The 19,137-nt window shown below is 39.8% G+C and overlaps 1 protein-coding gene across 1 annotated transcript; it reads right to left on the bottom strand.

Annotated features, from left to right (window-relative positions):
• Positions 1–213: 213 nt before the first annotated feature.
• On the bottom strand, positions 214–17,607 carry TMEM192 (transmembrane protein 192). Its single transcript, XM_005145537.3, has 6 exons — positions 17,479–17,607; positions 14,580–14,726; positions 10,311–10,575; positions 8,135–8,269; positions 3,810–3,912; positions 214–1,844 (listed from the first exon to the last, which is right to left on the bottom strand). Exons 1-6 carry the CDS (start codon positions 17,518–17,520, stop codon positions 1,721–1,723), a joined length of 816 nt encoding a protein of 271 aa, XP_005145594.2. The 5' UTR covers positions 17,521–17,607; the 3' UTR covers positions 214–1,720.
• Between the last annotated feature and the right edge of the window lie 1,530 nt (positions 17,608–19,137).

Genomic DNA, 19,137 nt, shown 5'->3' with positions numbered 1-19,137 from the left:
GAAAGCCTACAGTGTGATGGCAAAACAATACTCAGGAAAAAGAAAAGAAACCTAAACCTAAAGCTCCAGAACAAGTGCTCAGCTAGCCTTGTCATAACAGGTTTTGGCTAGTTTAAGCACCAAAATTGTGCTGCTAGAACTTCAGCATAACAAAATCTGCACAGTGTGGAAGTCTTCAACAGCTGTACATGAGCTTAGAAATGACAGGATCCATTCTTCCATAGTTGCATTTATTGTGCGTGAGCTTCACAGTCACATTTTACTGCTTTTCATAGAAATCATACAAAGTGATACATACAATCACATCAAAACTTGAGTTCTAAAAACAAAACACATTTGTATTCCTTACAGATACACTATAAAATCTTGGCTGCATTTTCTAAGAAAATCAGTTAAGGAGAACAGTCTAGTGCTGGATAGCAGCAAACCCTCCAATATTTATTGTGTTCCTTTAAACAAGATGATCCCCATGTTTGGTTATTTCTAAAGCTGTGCTCTAGGACACCATAAGATGGATTCATTTTCATTTGTTTTTCTTATTTTCAAGCACAAGTCCACTCATGAAAGATGCCCTCTCAGTTTTGATTAGTAATTACCCTGTCCCCACAGAGGCATTGGCTTCTAAAATAGTTCTTGGTCTACAGTGGTAGACAAAAGTAATACCCAGAACAGAACTGTTCTTTCACCTGCATTCACAGTAAGCCCATGAATAGAACCAAAAATTCATGTTTCTTCAACTTCTGAAAGACCTGCCTTCTGCTGCTTTTCACCTCCCCACATACATTTAGCTTAAAAATCAAGATGCTGATATTTTTTTTGAAGAGTCAGAAGAAAGAGCAAAGATGTACCTGATGCATCTTTAACAGGAACTTTAAATACATTCAACATGAGTTAGTTACAACATCAAAACATCTTACTCAAGTATTTTTGTATTAAGTTAGTTCAGTTGGTAGGAATCTTGTTGATCATTAGCTGAACACAGACTCCTGGTGTTGGGAAAGTCATCATCCCTGAAGATCCCTCTTACAGGTTTTCAAGTCAGAATTCTGAACAACTGCTCATATTGCTTATCATGGCATTATTTTGTACCACACACTTGTGAAATCTGCTATTCTAGGACACGTACCACTATTTTTTAACTCCCAAATTGGATGTCAAATTTCCCCACTGGCACAAGCAACAGTTTCATTCCTCTGCTTGACAAAAAGAAAAAAGGAGACTGATCTAGAAAGAAAGTATCTACCTTGTGTAAGATTACTGAACTACACCACCTCTAACACTAGAAGTAATGAGACTGTGACAGAACATATCCAGCCTCAGGTTCAGCACTAGAAACTGAAAAGACATCCTTTGCAACATCAGATTTTTCTCAATAACAAATCTGTGTTCTAGAAATATAAAAATACTTGGTAGTTTGAAGCTTACAGGTTACAGCAGTACAAAATAATAGCAACAATTGAACAACATTAAACCCTTACTTCAGGTCCAACTTTAACCTGTTGGGAATTAAAAATTCCATGACGATCCAGAACTTTTTCTCAGCACTGATGATTTGAAGAGAGCCAGTGTCCAGTTGTAACAGGTCTATACTGTATGCAAAGCTCATCTTTCCATTTCTATTTCAAAATGTGAAATATGATTGAAGCAGAGTCATCTGTACAAGTCTGTCTGGATATTACATTACCTCATGTTCCCTCTAGAGCTCCAGCAGCAAATTCTGTTAAGTTTTAATTTGCTGAGATGTTAGTGCCAATAGTCTCTTGCTGAGCAGTGCGTTGTGTCGCTGAAGATATTCTATTACATCTCCTTGCTTTTCAACTATCTCTTCTAAACTTGAATCTTCCCTTGAAATAAAAATATGGATTTCAATAATAGCAACTTTCTAACATATGAAATGTCAGCTAATTAATACTTAAAAGAAGTTACTTTTTTCAGTTTTACTTTTGTTGATCTCTACCAACTTTTGAGGGAGGAGGGAAATCTACATCTTTACATTTAACTTTCATTTTGCATGAGAAGGCAGAAAGAGAAAAAGTTTAGCTAAGCTTCATGCCATAAATACACAATAAAGTTATGTATTTCCAGGTAGACAGCTACAGAAAAGCTTAACTAGTATGAGTGTTCTTACTGTTTAACAAACTTAAAGTTATTGGGTAAAACATGCTAGAATTGTACTGACAGAGAAACCCATGGCACCTTTTACACAAACATCAGTAAGTTTATTTTAAGCAGGCACAGTATTTTTATTCAGCAGCAGGGATCATAAACTGCACAAGATAGCTTCCTTGACTAACCTGCAGCAGCATACATGATATACTACTACATACAGTGGTATCTTTCAGAATACTCTAAGAGCATCAGTTCTTAGAAAATGCTGAGGAGGACAACTGGAGCAGAAAACAGCTTAGGTCCAATTAAAAACCTACTTAGAGTTAAACTGGAAAAATTGAAGAAAACATGTTTTCTAGACAAAAGCCTTGCAACAGTACCCAGTAATCTGCACTAACAACTTAAAGCACCAGAAGAGGTCCTGGTCAGCAGCATAGGTTGTAGAGGACACAATATAAAAAAAAAACCCATTCCATAACCAGGGTCAACTGAAGGGCTGACAGGATTCACTTTTCAATAGACCTTAACTCTCAAGGGATAGAGAGGCAGAGTTGTATAGAGCTGAATTAAAGTAACTGTTTTGCAATCAGTTCTTACAGGAAGTTTGCACTCTTTAATCAAAAATAATCAGTCTTTCCTCAGTTGATCATTGTTGCAGACTCATTCCCTGGGCATTCACAAATTTCTCAGGGGAAAAGCTGAATGAGAAAGGAATGAGGTCCACCATGCATTCACCTTATATCAAGATGGAAGTCAGACATTGTATCAAAAAAATCAAGACAACTGTAAATCCTTCCTGTATCCTGGACATCTACTTCCAAGTTCCATAAAAGCATGTGTGTGTTGCATTTGTCACACCAGAGGAAGTGCCAAGTATTAGTCATCACTGCACTTCCACTTTTTACCCAGGCAGCAAAAAGCAAGTCATGATGGATGAAAAAATTCCTAGAGTAAATTCCTATATGGAAATCCATATTCATTTTTATTTTTTTTTTAAGTCGCATTAGACTCATGTCAGTAACTGGAAGATGTTCAAGCAGTGAGAAGGTACAAAGGCCCAACAAGCAATCAGTCTCAAGTGTTTGAGAGTGTCCTGTTGGATAGTTTGTCTCACCTTATTTCCTTACCTCTTCCTACCTTACCCACCTTAAAAGTTCCTTCCCAAACTGGAAATATATTCCAAATTCCTTGCTAGAATGTGATGTCCAACTGCTGACACAGAACAAAGCTGCAAAGCTTCCTTCTTGTATCAACTGCCCATAATATGTTCCCATCCCTAAAAGGACTGGTTTAAGAAGCTAGGCTTCTGTAGGCGTACTTGTGATGTAACACAAATGTTACACAAGTAACAGTACAGGACACCAGTAACTTTCCTCAAACTTTCATATAAAGTCAACTAACCAGATTAAGCACAATTATTCCTATTAAATGGTAGAGTAACTTTTGCCCTCTTGTCTGAGGATTTCTGTATCATAAACTGCAATTACTATGTAGAAAGTACAGTTTGTGCTGCTTTTCATTTATGCACATAAAATAGCAGTCCTAAGCGTATAGTTTCCTTCAGAACTATTACTCCCACCTCTGCTTTCGTTGCCATATTTAAGACTTACAAGACTACAGAAAGTAATGCAATTACGGTAACCAGCATTACCTATATGCTGTGGCTGAACACAGCACAAGATTAACGTAGAAAATCTTACCTGAATCCAATTTCTGAGGTAATGTGACTAGGGTAGGAGTACATCTTTTCTTCTTCAATTATGTCGGGTCTTGGCTTGGCATGATTGAAGTTGCTTATCTTCACTGCAATAAAGTTTCATAAATTAGTTGGAAAGCAACAACAACAAAAAAAAAAAACCAAAAACCCCAAACAAGAAAAGCTTTACCACCAGGCTCCATATTTCTAAACACAAAAAAAAAAAATCCAAAGGAGATAGTTATAAGATTGCCTTAGGATAGGAGATAGAAAGACAAGAAGGGAATCAAGGGAGTAGGGAGGAAGGAAGGAAAAAAAAAAAAGCAGAATCTCTACCTGCTAATTTCTGGAATGGCTTTGAATACAAGTTAGGGGTAGGGGTTTTTTTGGGTTGGTTTTTTTTTTGGGTTTTTTTTTTTTTTTGCTTGAAGGGCTGGGGGTGTTTAGTTGGGGTATTTTGGTTTTTGTTTTTGGTTTTTTTTTTGTTTGTTTTTTGTTTGGTTGGTTGGGTGTTTTTTCTCTTCTTAGTCCTGGTGCTTAAATGGGGAAGCTTGTGTGTACTGCAAAGTTTAATCTATCACCTATGAGACTAAAACCTCAGTTGCCTTTAAGAGGCTTCTGAGATTTGAATCCCCAAATTCAGGCCATAAATTAAGCAACCTGCCATGGATACTAATATCTAGGTCAGAATTTGAGTTAAACTCTTTGATAAATACTATTTTAACCAGACTGCCTCCAGTGAAACACAGCTTGTCTACCTGCACTAAAACTAGGGCAGATTTGCTATAGAAAGCCAGAGTGGCTCAGATCAGCTTCACACTGTGAACCTCGCAGTATTGGCTATCAGAACCAGATGAAGTTTAAGACTCAATTTAAATAGATGTGGAATGTGAATGGGTGGGGGTAAGAGAAGCTGTAGATATCTTTTGCATTATTTCTGGAAGGAAGCTGAAACCATTTGAAACTATTCAACATTAGATCCTGATTCAGAGAATGTACTGAGAGATCTGGAGTATGTATTTCAGGACTCCACAGTTCAGGTTGCTTGTGAAGTAATACATCTAATGTCACTAAAAACATTAGAGTCCAGATCCATGAGAAATCCACACTACTGCAGCAGAGTACAACTGTCCTTACAAGTCAATAATATGATAGGGTTTACTACAGGCCACCCTGCTAAAACAATGCTAAGACCCTCCAGAGGTTAACTACAAGTTAGGCTCAAAGGTTAGTTATTTCTATGATAGTATTCCTCTACAAATAAAGCCATGAAGGAATGGATGTGGAATTCCCAACATGAGTTGTTTGTGGGAATGTTAGCCTTTTATTCAAGTGATATTAGAAGTATGTAAGAAAGTCATTAAATACATATATTTAGTAAACCTTTTAAAGCTTGACTCCCTGTCCTATCAATAGCAAACTTAGAATAGTAAGCTGACATTTAGAGCCGTCTGTATCATACTTCATTCCATGCACATTTACCTCACTTGAACAATTTATGTATGTCAAGGCTGTTATAAGTCAATCACAGCAACTCCCTGTATATTTCTGAATCCCTGCCTCTGCATCCTACAGCTATATATACACACACTCTGCTGAATGGAAATATTTTTTTAAAAGGCAGTAGTACTTCACAGGACATTAGGCAGCATACAATTCATAAGATACATTAACTTTCTACAGGTAAGAATTTACGCGTCATTCTGTTAGTTAACTAATAATTCCACTGTGGAAAAAAAAAAAAATCAGTCTATGAACTGGGGCTACCTTCCCTCCAAAACTGAGAAGTAACATACTAACAACACAAGAAAGAATTCTTAGTGTAAAGTGACCTTACTCTGCCCATTGTTGTTCAGCAACATTAGCTGATACTATCTTAACAGTGGTATCTATGTGTTTGCCTTTGATAGGGGCACTCCAACCCTGGGCAGAGGACTGCCCTGAAAACTATCCTACTAAAGAAGCTTCATACTTTTCCATCCAGTCACATACTCAGCTCAGAGAAAAAAAAAAAGTATCTATGTCACCACTACAAATTCTCCAGCTACTTTCAAAACTGGCCAAATAATTGTTTTCTTCAGTATAGCTTTAGCTTGATGCTTAAAAATTAAGACAACTACCACTGCACAGAAGACACACAAATGCAGTTTCTGAGCTTACCTCAGTATGGTAAGCAATGGATGGAAAACAAAGTTACACTACTTACTGGAAAAGGCAGCGTAACATGATTGGAAGGCCTCATATCAAGGGTAAAAGCTCACACTAGTTTTGCACAACAAAATTTAGAGAACGAAGTTTCACACTGTTGTTTTGAGGCTGATGAGGAGTAAGGCAGCTGTTTTCAAAAGGAACTGCCTTACTCCTTCCTCTTAATGCAGCTCTACCCTTTCTTCCCCTTAACTCCAGGACTCATTAGACCCTTCAAGCCTCAAGCTGGAAAACAAAGCATTACATTGCACCACTTCCTAGTATAAGCTGGTTAATGAATCTGATGGTCACAGGAACTGGCACAGTACAAGCTAGGAAACAAGACCCTTTTGGTGACAAGTAACCAGAAAGACAGAGAGCTCTTAAGGAATTCAAGGCTCAAACCTTAACCTATCCTTTCCTGCCAGCAGAAGGCCCTCAAGGGTGGGGAAAAAAAACCCCAAAAAACCAAACCAAAACAAAAAAGCAAAAAGCATTTCATTGGAATTCCTGAGGTTCTATTAAAGTTTTGCAGTTTATCTCTTATTTCCTGAGTTTCACAGGAAAGTAAGTATGCTTATGCAAAGAAGAGATGATCTCCAGCGTTCTTGGAATAGTTTTCTAGGACTGCCATGCTTGCAGACTCTAGGACTGCCCTCATCATAGCCTTTACTCCTCTAGAGGACAGTTTACTTCAGCCATGCTGGTCCATTCAGAGAAAAGCCTGACAAGCCTACAGCATTTAGACCTCTGCACAGTTATAAGAGAAAGGATGCAGTTTAGAGCACAGACCTTATTTCTTGTTGCATTTTGATTTCAATTACTGTTGCAGGAGTTAATAGATTTTTTCCCCCCATAGACAGCCAAGCTACTCATCAGTACTTCTTTGTGCATCATTACTAAGAAGACAGCAAAGTCTCCTTCTCCAAAAGAAAATTACTCCTAGATTACCAATTATGAAATCACAAAAATCAGAATAAGACAAACACTGACCATCACAGAAATGGCTTTTACTTCAGCTTCATGCAGTCCTGAAAGAGGTATTTCCACTCTCCATCATCCTATTTGATCAAAAGTCAGGAGCAAGCTATAAATTTTGCCCATTATTTTTGCTCTCCCTACCATACCTCAGAGAAACCACTGCTACCAAAGCAACTTAGCTAAGGCATCATCTCCTTGTTTGTGCCTGTAAATCAGGAAGCAGCATTATAAACTAACTCAAGAGCAGGAACTGCATATAATTTAGATAGGGACTGCACAGTAAACATCTCTAGTTTTCTTCAAGTAACCAAAAAAAAAATGAATTTTTTAGTGTCTTGTACCTTTTCAGTGTTTAGCTTTTCTTTCCCAACTTAGGCATTTTCATTTGAGTTGAAAATTATTTGGGTTTATGGCTTGCATTAAGATAGGATTAGAGGAAGCTATCTGGTTCAAACATTTATCAATCAACTTCAGATAGTTCTTCAATAGTTTAATGGAAAGAGGTTTATCAACACTTGGCAAGTTCACACCAAATCTAAGAGCAGATAACCTTACAAGCCAACAGTGAAAGTACAAAGCAATGCCCCAGTTTCATGAAGCAGTTATCTTATTAGCATAGATTCCAAAAGCCACAATTTTTATTTTTTTAAACATTGAGTAGAGGGAATCTTCCATTTTAGTGACAAAGAGGAATTGAGTGGGATCAGGGAAGGAAGAAAAGTCTGGGGAGTAAAGCACAATCACATTATCAACTACAGAAGTCCCACATGTAAATCCAAGAAGCAGTTATGATTAAGCCAGATAGCTCTTAGTGCTTCAGAGCCCGTGCTGCATGCATTTAAGAACACAATGCTAAACAGACAAGTCTATTTACAGAACACTTTTGCAGCAATTATACTTTTATTGCCAGTTCACTGGATCAACAGCTTTGAGGTAACATGGAACCTTTACTTAGCAGCACTTAGAAATCAAGCCTGAAAACCTTCCCATTTGTTTTGAGTTTACCTTACTTTTCCTTCTACAAGCACAATCATTCTGCATTTGTAGTTGCAGTTAAATGCCTTGGGGTACCCCAAGTGAACTACTGTGAGGGCAAACAGAACAGTGGAGTAGCAGCTACAGTAAGTCTCATTCAAAAAAGGCAAAAATTGTCTCTCTCACCTGTGTAAATCACTAAGCATGTCAGTGAGCTAATCAGTTCCAGGCCCAGGACTCCCAGGAGAAGATACAGGTACACTTTACTGTGGTCAGGAAAGGAATGCTGCATTGACAAAATCAAAAGCAGGGCTGTATTACCTAGAATAAAAAAGTAATATTTTACAGTTGCGACAATGTCATTAGCTGTAACTAAGAGTAACTAAGTAACTTGGTACTCTCATCCCCAGTTGTCTGCATTAGGCTGCAACATTTCAGTAATGCTTTTCATTTTGTATCATACCTGCCTCTTTGGCTAGTTTCCTAACATAGGTGATACAAGCTTACAAGTGCTGGCAGCAAAATGAGGTTTTATTTCAGCATTTGATTGTAGTTGTAGAGAATTACAAGTTTTCCTATAGGTTTTGCTGACTTAAAAAAGACAAGAGTTGAAAAAAATGCACTCAAAATACCTAATACACATGTATGGGCTTAAAGAGTTTCTAACCTTGCTGCTACCCATTCCTAAAACTGCTTGGAAACTATTTGTTTCTTTCAATTCCTAATAGCTTAGATCAGTCAGTTCAAAATGAGTGTTTTCCTTCAGGTGGGGGAGGCTTAAGTGTATTTAAGTGAGGCTAGCAGAATGAAAACCCAAACACTTCAATTTCCCAGGGAGATACTTACATAGCTTTCTAGTTGCCTAGCTATTATTTTAATACTTACAAGTTACTGAAAGTTTAACTGAGATGAGAACAATTGGTCAAGGAACACAAAGTATTGAGTTACAGACCTAAACTGTTTTTAATTCTTTAAACAACCTCTTCTCTGATACCAAGTGTGACATGCTCTCATCTATCCTGTTAATACAAGTGTCTGGATAAAGCACCAAGTGTATTAAGACCAATGATGTAGCTAGGGAACTGCACAGGTCTGTTTCATGCTGCATTACATAACACTTCCATCCTGGCAGTTCAGTTATCAGCTGCAATTAGCATGGCAGGAATTCTGCCATAACAGAGCCAAGCATTTTCTGAACTACAGATGATATACAAAGGTCTACAGCACACAATTGAATGCACCTAAACTGTTGACATATGCCCAGAATTTGTCTGGTAGGAGAGAAATAGGCTCCATCCAAGACTGCAGACAGGGCTAAGTATTCCAGATTAAACTGCATTAGACAGAAGTAGCCCTTTTCCTCTCTTTTGAAACATGCTTAAGCCAGCTGTAGCCCGATTTTGTCACTCTACTCCAAAGACATCTTTATCTTCAGAGCTCTATCTAGTGGTCAGAGCCTGAAGTTTTGCACATTTGACTAGCTCTTTTAGTCACTGGGCAGAAAGCAAGCTAAGGCACTTAGCTTGGTCTAGGTAATAAAGGACTAGATAATTTATCAATTTTGGCTAGAAAATTTCTACTCTAGTTATTCAGAAAATCCACAAGAGAGAGAAGGGATTATAAGACGTAAAAATGCTGTAAAAGTCACCACTGTTCCCTTTTCGACTGCTATTTATATTTGAAAAAAAATCCCTTCAAGTTATATTTGCTGAGGTAGTTTGTTAGAAAAGCTACAACCAGTTACTTGTACTACCACTTATTTTGGCTTCACTGGCAAGTGATGTAACATATATACACAGTGCTAAACCACTCCTATACATCATCCTTTCTCTATAGGAAGTTGGAAGAAAAAAAAAGTAGAGCTGAATATTATGCATAGCCCTACTGAAGATCAGCAAATTGCTTATTTTGCTGATTTCAGACAGCTGTTGAGCAACAGGCAATTCATCTGTTTCTACATGAACTGATGAGCTTGAAGAGAGCAGCACACTTCCTGGAAGGACTAGCAGTCTTGCCACATATCCAGCTAGGTGGATGAGTACACAAACTGAGATCACTGGCAGCCAAACACAGACCTGGCTGGCTGAACATTTTACAGCTGAAGGCTAGATGCAAATGATAAGATGTTTTATTCAACTTAATTTTTCCACTAGAAGAGTTCTTTACAGCATGCATCTGGCAGGCCAGAAAGGCTAGTCAAGATGTCCATCTGATTAAAATACCTTATGTAAATGCATATTATATGTTTTTAAAAACCTGCCTATGAGGATTTATATACAAATTGTTCAATCTTTTATTGTATCATAATTTAAAGCTTAGAAGGAAAAAAATCCAACAAAACAGGAAAACAAGTTCACTTTACCTGTGGAGTGTATCATCAGTGGAAGCCTTTTTAGGCGTCTTGTTGATCGGTATATTGAGAAGTAACCTCGGCTTCTGACTTTACTGTGATGGTGCTGGATGTATTGCTCAAAAAAAACATGCAGGGTCCACAGAATTACTTTTGCAATGATGATGACAGTTTGTACTTTAAGGGGGTGAGTATAGTTTCCAGGGCATTTATCCTGATTTGGATTGGGGTAAGAACAAAACATGGCTGCTAAAAATGCTAGAACAACAAAAGCAACCTGGAAGAGAGAAAAACATAGTCAACATTTGACTATATATATATATATAAAGACAGGCTTATGTAGTTTACTCATCATACATCACCAAATTGATTTTATCAGAGTTGAAATAATAAACAAAACATTAGACAATTACTAAAACTGCTGCAAGTCATTCTGCAAACATACTGGTGACCAAAATTGCCAAGTAGTAAGATTGCCTTCCAGGAAGGTAACCAGTTTCCAGCAGAACAGAGTTGAGAATTGCTATTCTTCCCAGAATTTCCTCTAAAACAATTTCACTGTTCCTCAAGTCTCTCATTCACAGTGAACTTATATTTCTAGATCCTCTTTTCTATGTTGTTTCACTTTGAACAGAACACTTACTCAAAAAAAAACCACCAAAACCAACCAACCAAAAAGAAAAATCACATCTTTTTAGATTCAGTTACACTTGTTATTGCTTTGCAAGTCAGCCTCATTTCCTTGGTTTAGCCTAGGTTTACTTTAAATTGACATAAGTGAATGTCAACACTTAACTGTGCCCACTGAAGATAATCACTACATTCTGACATTAGAAAAAAGTGAAACATTATAGCAACTTAAAGTTAATTATTAATACTGGGTAGGCATCTTTGCCAGTTGGTAATCTCTTTAGTGTACTTACTACCTCTTTTTCCCTCACCCAATTTTGTTCAGAACTTGTTAGAAGGACTAGACTACAGTCAAATTGTGTATATACACTTACCCTTTCAGACTAGTGTTCATTATGCCATAACTTATTGTCTTCTAAACTTTGCTCTAAATTTCTAGCATCAGCAATTTTTGGCCAGCTGGAAGACAGAGTCCTGGGTGCATATTATCTGGGATATATGTATAAACACAGGGCTTGTTTAATCTTTATAGAACTTTATAATACAAAGCACTGTTTTCATTTCAGTAAATAAGAATGATACTTTCTCATCCTGCTTCATTCTACAGAATTGGAATATTTTAAAAACAGAACTGAGAACAAAAACAACTCTTACTAAAACAGAAGTAAATCAAGAACTTCTAAATACAACAAAATCAATTTGCCTCAAGTCGGCAAAAGTCTAATACTTCTAATATACTTGGCTTAAAAAAAAAGCACCAACACATCAAGAATAAAGATGGAAGAAAGCATCCAATTTTCATTTGCTATCTTATGTATCCATAGAATTAAGTACAGAAACAAAAAGCCCACCACCCTCTTGAACTTATTTTTAATATTTTTGTTACTTCTCAAGCAACTTTATTCACATAAATTAACCTTTCAGAACCCTTAATGACTCTCAATACAAACTGCCCTTAGCTTGCTGTGCTTGTGAACAGTTGTGTAACTGGGAAGGGAGGAAGGAATGGGGAATAACTCACACAATCAGCTATACCCAAGGGAAGCAGTACAGAGGACAGACACAGAAGGCATGAAGGGAATAAAAGAAAAAAGTGTTCTATATTATCCATAAGACCATTACTTCAAATACAAATTAAATCCCAAATTGAGATTGATTAAGTAGCTAGATTAAGTCAAATAAAAGGGTGGTTTCTCATCAAAACATTTACTTAGTCTATTATTTTACCACTTCCTTTTCTTACAAAGCTAAAAATAACCCAGCTAACCCACATTTTTAGTCCATTTACTATTTGGTTTGCCATTTTAGAACAGTAACACATCTAGTTCTACTCCCTCTAGGTCTTCAGAATCTCTTTAAAGACAGAAAATGGCTATATTAAGTCAATACAAGCAGGAATGGCCTAGCATTGTAGCTCTGCTAATCTGCCACAGCAGTGTATGTGTACAGAGGAAACAGGTAGCTGGGATTAAAAGTGGTGTTTGTTAAAAGATGATTTTGCTTGTATTTTGGAAAAGTCCAACAGCATGCGCTTCACTCCAGTATAAAGGATTTTAATATTAAAAAAAAGTATTTTGATAAAAAGTAGCATTTAAATTCAGTTTTGTGTAGGTACATATACAGAGAGGATTAAGGAAAGGCAGGGTTAATACAAACAGATTTTCTAACCCATACACTTCACACTGCTCTCCAGACTCTCCTGATAGGAGCTAGAAGCCTGCAAAAGAGCAAGGCTTGCAGGCTTGGCAAAAGAAAAGCCACCCAAAAACCCTACCCTATCACACTCCAGCATATCCTACACATATTTCAGAATTGTATGTAACCAGGCAGTTGCACCAAAGCAGCTACATTGCCAACTAATTCAATTTCTTGGCACAGTAGGGGGGAGAGGAAATGATCCAAGTTTATATATAAATTACTTTAGATGTTAATTACAACTGTACCACATAATACTATCATGGTTTAACTTCTCCAGGATACTCATCCCTTTGGTAGACTGTCAATCAGAAGCTAACCTTGTGTCTCCACATGCCTCAAGGCTTGTGAATGCAGCAGCAGCTGGGTAAGAAATTCTGTAAGTTTATTTTTCCCCATCCATCTTTCCACCAAGAAATGGTACTATTTTATGTGGCAATTATAATGTTATATCTCACCAACAGAAAATGTTACTTCTCCATTTTGTTCCAAGGACCAACTGGCCACTGCAGCATATTCAGGGACTGCAACATACCTGGGGAAGTATGTGTTGACAAAGACCTCAGCAATTTCTCTCTCTTCACCTCCCCTCACTCCTCTCCATTTGGAGGGGACAGGAAGTGGGGAGGACAAAAGAAACAGCAGTTTCCTAGGATCTGGGTGACTGACATTTGCTTACATCCATCAAAGTAGTAGATAGTAAGGACCCAAGGCTAGGTGGACAAATGTCCTACTACCACAGCAGAATCTACCTTCCTAATGCAGACCAAGTGCCATCCTTATGGTAACTCCTAGAGGAATGGGAAGGCAGTAAGACTGGATACAGAGTTTCAACTGGGAATTTTGGAAGTTTATTCAGCAGAAGTCTTTCCTAAGCCTATTTAACAGATAGTAATATTAAGATCCTCTAAGATGCCCACAAAACATTTACTTCAAAAATTAGATGGCTAAGGCATATTCTTTGAATAGTTTTAAGCAGCTGATTAAAACTAGACCTTAGAGGCTGCTATGTACTTTTAAAGCTCTGGCAGAGTATGTCTTGCAGAGCACTGGGCACGGCTTTTTTTGCTTGAGAGCAAATAAATTTCTGAAACGGCTAGCAATACATACATGTCTTGTGCACTCTGGCTTTATACATATACTATCTTCAGTGTTAGCAGCATTACAGAATCATTTAGATTGGAAAACACCCTTAAGACAAGAATCAAACTGTTTACCCAACACCGCCAAGTCCACCCCTAAACCATGTCTGTAAGTGCCATGCAAGTACCATTTCAGTCAGATCCTGCCACCAGATCTCTTCAACCTTCCTTCATGCCTGGTTTCTACACACAAAACCTGCAATAAGCCTTCTGAGTTTACCAAGGATAAACACATTAAGCAGGAATCTCTACTTCTGTTCATCAGCTTCAAGAAGGCCTTCCTACTGTGAGGTACAAGATTTCTACATTATCTGTGCTTTTTACCCTTAATCCCCAGAAGTCAGATCAGGAAGTAACATTTGGATTCCTTTTGCTCTCCATCCAATACTCTGCAAAACCCCCGTAGTAAGTCCATAATTACTTGTTTAGTTACCATAAGAAATACCTTACATCTTCCCTCTGAACCAAGCTCAGCCTCAAGGAGGCATGGCACCAGAATTCTTAGCCCTCTATAACTAGTACAAGCACTTCTACAGCAGTAATAGTGCTGGTAGATTTCCAACAGCATGCTATTTAAAAGTCTTTTCTTCCTAACAAAAGGCATCATAGCATGCTAGTGTTGACAAAAAATCAGAATAAGAACACAGTATGTAGCATATAAACACATACACTAACAAAATTCATTGGCAAATAGGGCTTCACTGGTTTGGAAGAACATTGTATGCAAATCTCAGGAGAACTCTGTCTATATGAATGGTAAGAATTCAGAATAGTAACAGCACGTTTTCATAAGGAAAATATGCTTAAGACTTACATGTATGAGCAACAGAAAATTGGCAAGCAGAACTGCTGGGATAGCCTGAAATCTTGGCCTCAGTTGGGAATGCAATGTATGAGATGAAATAAGCGGTGAATCCAGTAGAGGATCATCTTCCAAACTCTGTGTTATTTCCAGGGAACCCTGGAACATAAAGGAAGGGCAAAGAGTAGTAGTAACAGGTATGCTCTAAAGGTACAAAGTTTTAGCAATTTCCTGTTAGTAAATCAAGCTTTGGGGAAAACAAACAAAAACCCAAACAAAAACAAATCACAACAACAAAAAAAAAACACCCCCCAAAAAACCAAAATAAAAACAGCAAAAAAAAACCCCCCCAAAAAAACCCCAAAACAAGCAACCAAAACCCAGCCCAAAACCTACTTCAGTTAGTATTGTCAGACAAGCTCTTAAAGTTCTAGGCTCATCATAACTTTATGTATAGATTAGTCCCTGAAGAACCTGACACTAATTTACTTCCCAACATTACTCTGGGCCTTCAGGAACCTTATTTTTTAAAGCATATTAAAAGTATTTCAGCTTCACTCCTGAGGTATGCCATAAGTATTACCAAGTTTCTGTGAAAAGATGGGAAAAGTGACAATTAAAGACTCTCACATGCTCTATACAGGTACTACAAAAATCCTTGTTATTCTTCTGTCCAACTACGGTTAGAAGCAGTAACAAAGCTGCAGTGTACCAGTATAGTTTCAAGTGATTCAGCCATTGACATTACTGGCATGTCAAAATCCCTGCACAGCAGTAGCTCAAAACTAACTGAGAAAAGAAAGCAGCAGCAGCTCAGAGGGAAGATGATGTTACCAAGCGCTGAGCAAGACATTCTCTGCTTTCACTAGAAAGCACATGCAGCCCTTGTCATGTTGTTGCCATGCATGGGGGCTTTGATTTCACAAACTAGCACAATGTTGTGGCTGCGTAAGTTTCCAGAAGTAACTTTTATTTAAAAAAAAAAAAAAAGTAAAAGTAAAACTAAATATAGGTGGAAGGAAAATCCTTTCCTTGTGGATCAGGAACCTGCCCCACTGCTATGCATCTGCTCCTTCCAGTCCAGGACACAATCATTCAATCCACCTTAAGCTGAACATACAGAGTCACTGTGAATGTTGAAACCACATTCAGTGGCACAGTGAAGAAAACAAATTTCCCTCTTAGGAACACAGGGCATGACAAGATGCTATTTGCTTGCTTCAAGATATATAAAGTCAAGATTCTATGATTCCCAATTAAGTTTTGACTGCTCTTCTCCTGAGTGGTGCCCAACCATAGCCCAGAAAGAAATAAAAAAATAAGGGCAGACTGCCACCCCACTCCAGGGTCCTTACTATACAGAGAGACATGCCAGATTCACAGGGATATTTACTGGTTTTAAACTGAGAGCTTGTCCTTGCCATAGCAGAAAGCAGCCTAAGCCTCAAGACACATGAGGCATGTCATTCTTCTAAGCACCCTCACCCATTTGATGCCTTTTAATTAGCCTGGTCTTTAAGTGTAAGCAACCCTTGCAGAAATACCTGCATGGTAAGAGGACCTCTTATTGCAGGGCTAATGTTTACAAAAGGTACTCCTCATGTCACAATATAAAACCCAAAATAAAGAGTACACAGATGCCCCCTATTCCTCATCCCCTATTTTCAGGGGTCAGGTATAATTTTAAGCTCCAAAAGCAGGAGTGCAGGACAGGCACTCCAGCAGCCAAGACATCTTGCCTCATTCTTTCCTATCACAGAATTAATTGCAGAGTTAACAGCTAACTCCTCCCAAAGACAGTGGCAGTAGGGCAGTATCCTTTGTCTCATGGGAACAGGTGAGCTCAGCATTTCTGCAATACTATGACAGACCAGCACACTCCCTCATAGATGGAGTTTTATTAGAACATGTTTGATGATGTTACTTATTGCAAGACCAGCTATAGTCTATCTTTGCATCCTGAAATACGGCCCGCATTTGGAAGCGCTGACCTATGACTTAATTTCTCTAAGTAGGTATTACAGGCAATGTGGGGAGGAAGGGAACTAAAGCAAATGATGATTCCACACAGGTAATGTGGCATTAAGACAAATTTAGCAAGTGTCCTAATCGGGAAAAATACAGGTTTCATTGTTAAGACACCAGAACCCCTTAAAAAAACCCAAACAAACAAAAAAAACCAAACAAACAAACAAACAAAAAAAAAAAAAAAAAAAAACCCACCTCCACCAACAAAACCTAAACCACAAAAGCCAAAACCAAACAGGCCTTTCTATTAGGCACTGATGTCATCACAGGCACGGGTTAAGGCTTCAATCTCTCGTCTCCCAGCATGTGACCATCCACCAGCACCAGAAGGGAAGGAAGCAGTCACAGGCAGAGCCAGGGGCAGCAAACCCTGTCCGCCCCGGCTCCCCGCACGGGGTGGGACAACAAATAAACACTGCTTGTCAGTTTACTGGCGGTGCCGCAGGCGACACTGAGACGCCGTGCTCACACCAGCTCACAGCCCATAAACCAAAGACCATGCTTACAGGACCCGTCTGCTGAAAAAAAGTAACTCAGAAGAACTAAATCCACAAGAACGGCCTTGATTAAGTTAATAATCACCATTAAGAACAGCCGCACACCCAGGTTACTGGGGTACGGCGATTCAGATGGGTGGGTGCACCTCGGCCCGGCCAGAGAGCGTCCCCAGCGGCTCCTGACTTCCGAAGCGGCCATCTACCAGACGCCTCGGCCGGAAGAGAAAGACAAAACCTGACACAGATAACAGCGGAAAGACGTGAAGGAAGAAACGAAGCGTAAAGCGAAGCGCTCTCTTGTCAGCGCCCACCACTAACAGCAGCCTGGCCGGTCACCCAGGCGGAACCACCGCCAGGCCCCGCTCACCACACAGGCCCACACTCACGTTCTCCAAGTCCTGCCGCCGCCTGCCCGCTACCAGCGCCATCTCGATCCCCTACTCCACCGCCCCGGCTGTATTTAACCAGCACCCCGAGCCGGGCCCAGCCACCGGCTGGCTAGGCGCAGGCCCCACCGTCCCACCCAGCTATTAGCGCCCCAGCCGCTATTGGGCCCGAGTCGCTCCGTAGCGCCGGCCCCGGGGCGGGGCTGCAGCCGGCGGGCGGAGGGGCCGTAGGGGGGTGGGACCTTGTCTGAGGGTTGTGGCTGAGGTACATCCTTGTGCCGTTCGCAAGCTCTCGGGCCCCGCCTGCCTCTGGCCGCGTTTCTTGCCCTGGGGTTGAGGGCTTGACACATCGCGGAGCAGGGGGCCGGGCTTGGGCTGTGTAAGGCAGCAGCCAGGGCCCCTCCCGGGGCCGCGCTCTCCCTTGGCGATGCTCGGTCAGGTTGACTCGGCAGCCTGAGACTGAATTTAAAAAGAGAACTAGTTAACTGCAGGCCCAGGGTCGGTGTCCTTACAGAACAGATGGCTCAAGGTCCATCGCAGGGAGGGGAAAGCAGAACAGCAGCAGATGCCGGGCAAAACTGCGGGTATGAAGCAGTGTAGTGCTGCATTCTGCTTGCTGTGTATCTCCATCTCCAACAGTCTGTCTTGCAGGGACTTCTTGAGGAAGGGAGGGAGTCTAGACACTTTTTTCCACTTGATGTCTTTTGCATGAATATGTCTGTCCCTTCAGACAACAGAATTTTTTCATAGAATACCAGGTTCAAAGGAGACCTCAAGGATCATCTGGTCCAGCTTTTCAGGCAAAGCATGACCTGGACTAGATGTCCCAGACCTCTGTCCAGCTGAATCTTAAAAGTGCCCAGTGTTGGGGAATCCACCATTTCCCTGGAGAGATTATTCCAATGGCTGATTGTTCTCATGGTGAAAAATCTTCCTCTTGTGTCCAGTTGGAATCTCCCACAGAGTAACTTGTGCCCATTACCTCTGTCTTTTCCATGTGATTTCTTGTAAAAAGGGAGTCCCCATCTTCTTTGCAGCCATCCTTTAAATGATGGAACATGATCTCCCTTGAGGCTCCTTCTCTTAAGGCTGAACAAACTTGGCTGTCTCAGTCTCTCATACTACAGGCTTCCTAGTCCTTTTATCATTTTTATGGCTCTCTCTGCACCCATTCCAGCCTGTCCACATCTTTTTTGAATAGTGGGAACCAAAACTGAACAGTGTTTCAAGTATGGCCTGACAAGCACAGAGAAGCACTCTGTGGGTGATGCCCTTGTTGATGCCAACAGCATCCTGTTGGCTTTCTTTGCCACAGCTGCACACTATTCACTCACATTGAGCTTGCTGTCCACCAGAATCCCCAAGCCACTTTCCACAGAGCTGTTCCCCAGTCAAGTAGATCCCAGCCTGTGCTGCACTCTTGGACTATGTTTACCCAGGTGCAAGACATTAGTCCTTGTTGAGCTTCATCAGGTTCTTGTTATCCCAGTTTTCCAGCCTATGAAGATCTTCCTGCAGAGTCTCTCCCTTCAAAAGTGTCCATTTTCCCATTCAGTTTGGTATCATCAGCAACTTTATCAGGGTACACTTGATCCCACCATCCAGATCACTAATGAAGACACTAAACAGTATTAGACCCAATATTGATCCCTGGGGGGG

This window comes from Melopsittacus undulatus, chromosome 7 (genome assembly GCF_012275295.1).
Source record: "Melopsittacus undulatus isolate bMelUnd1 chromosome 7, bMelUnd1.mat.Z, whole genome shotgun sequence".
Taxonomy (NCBI): Eukaryota; Metazoa; Chordata; class Aves; order Psittaciformes; family Psittaculidae; genus Melopsittacus; species Melopsittacus undulatus.
Note: the sequence above shows the minus strand (reverse complement) of the source record. Positions and strands in the feature narration are given on the sequence as shown.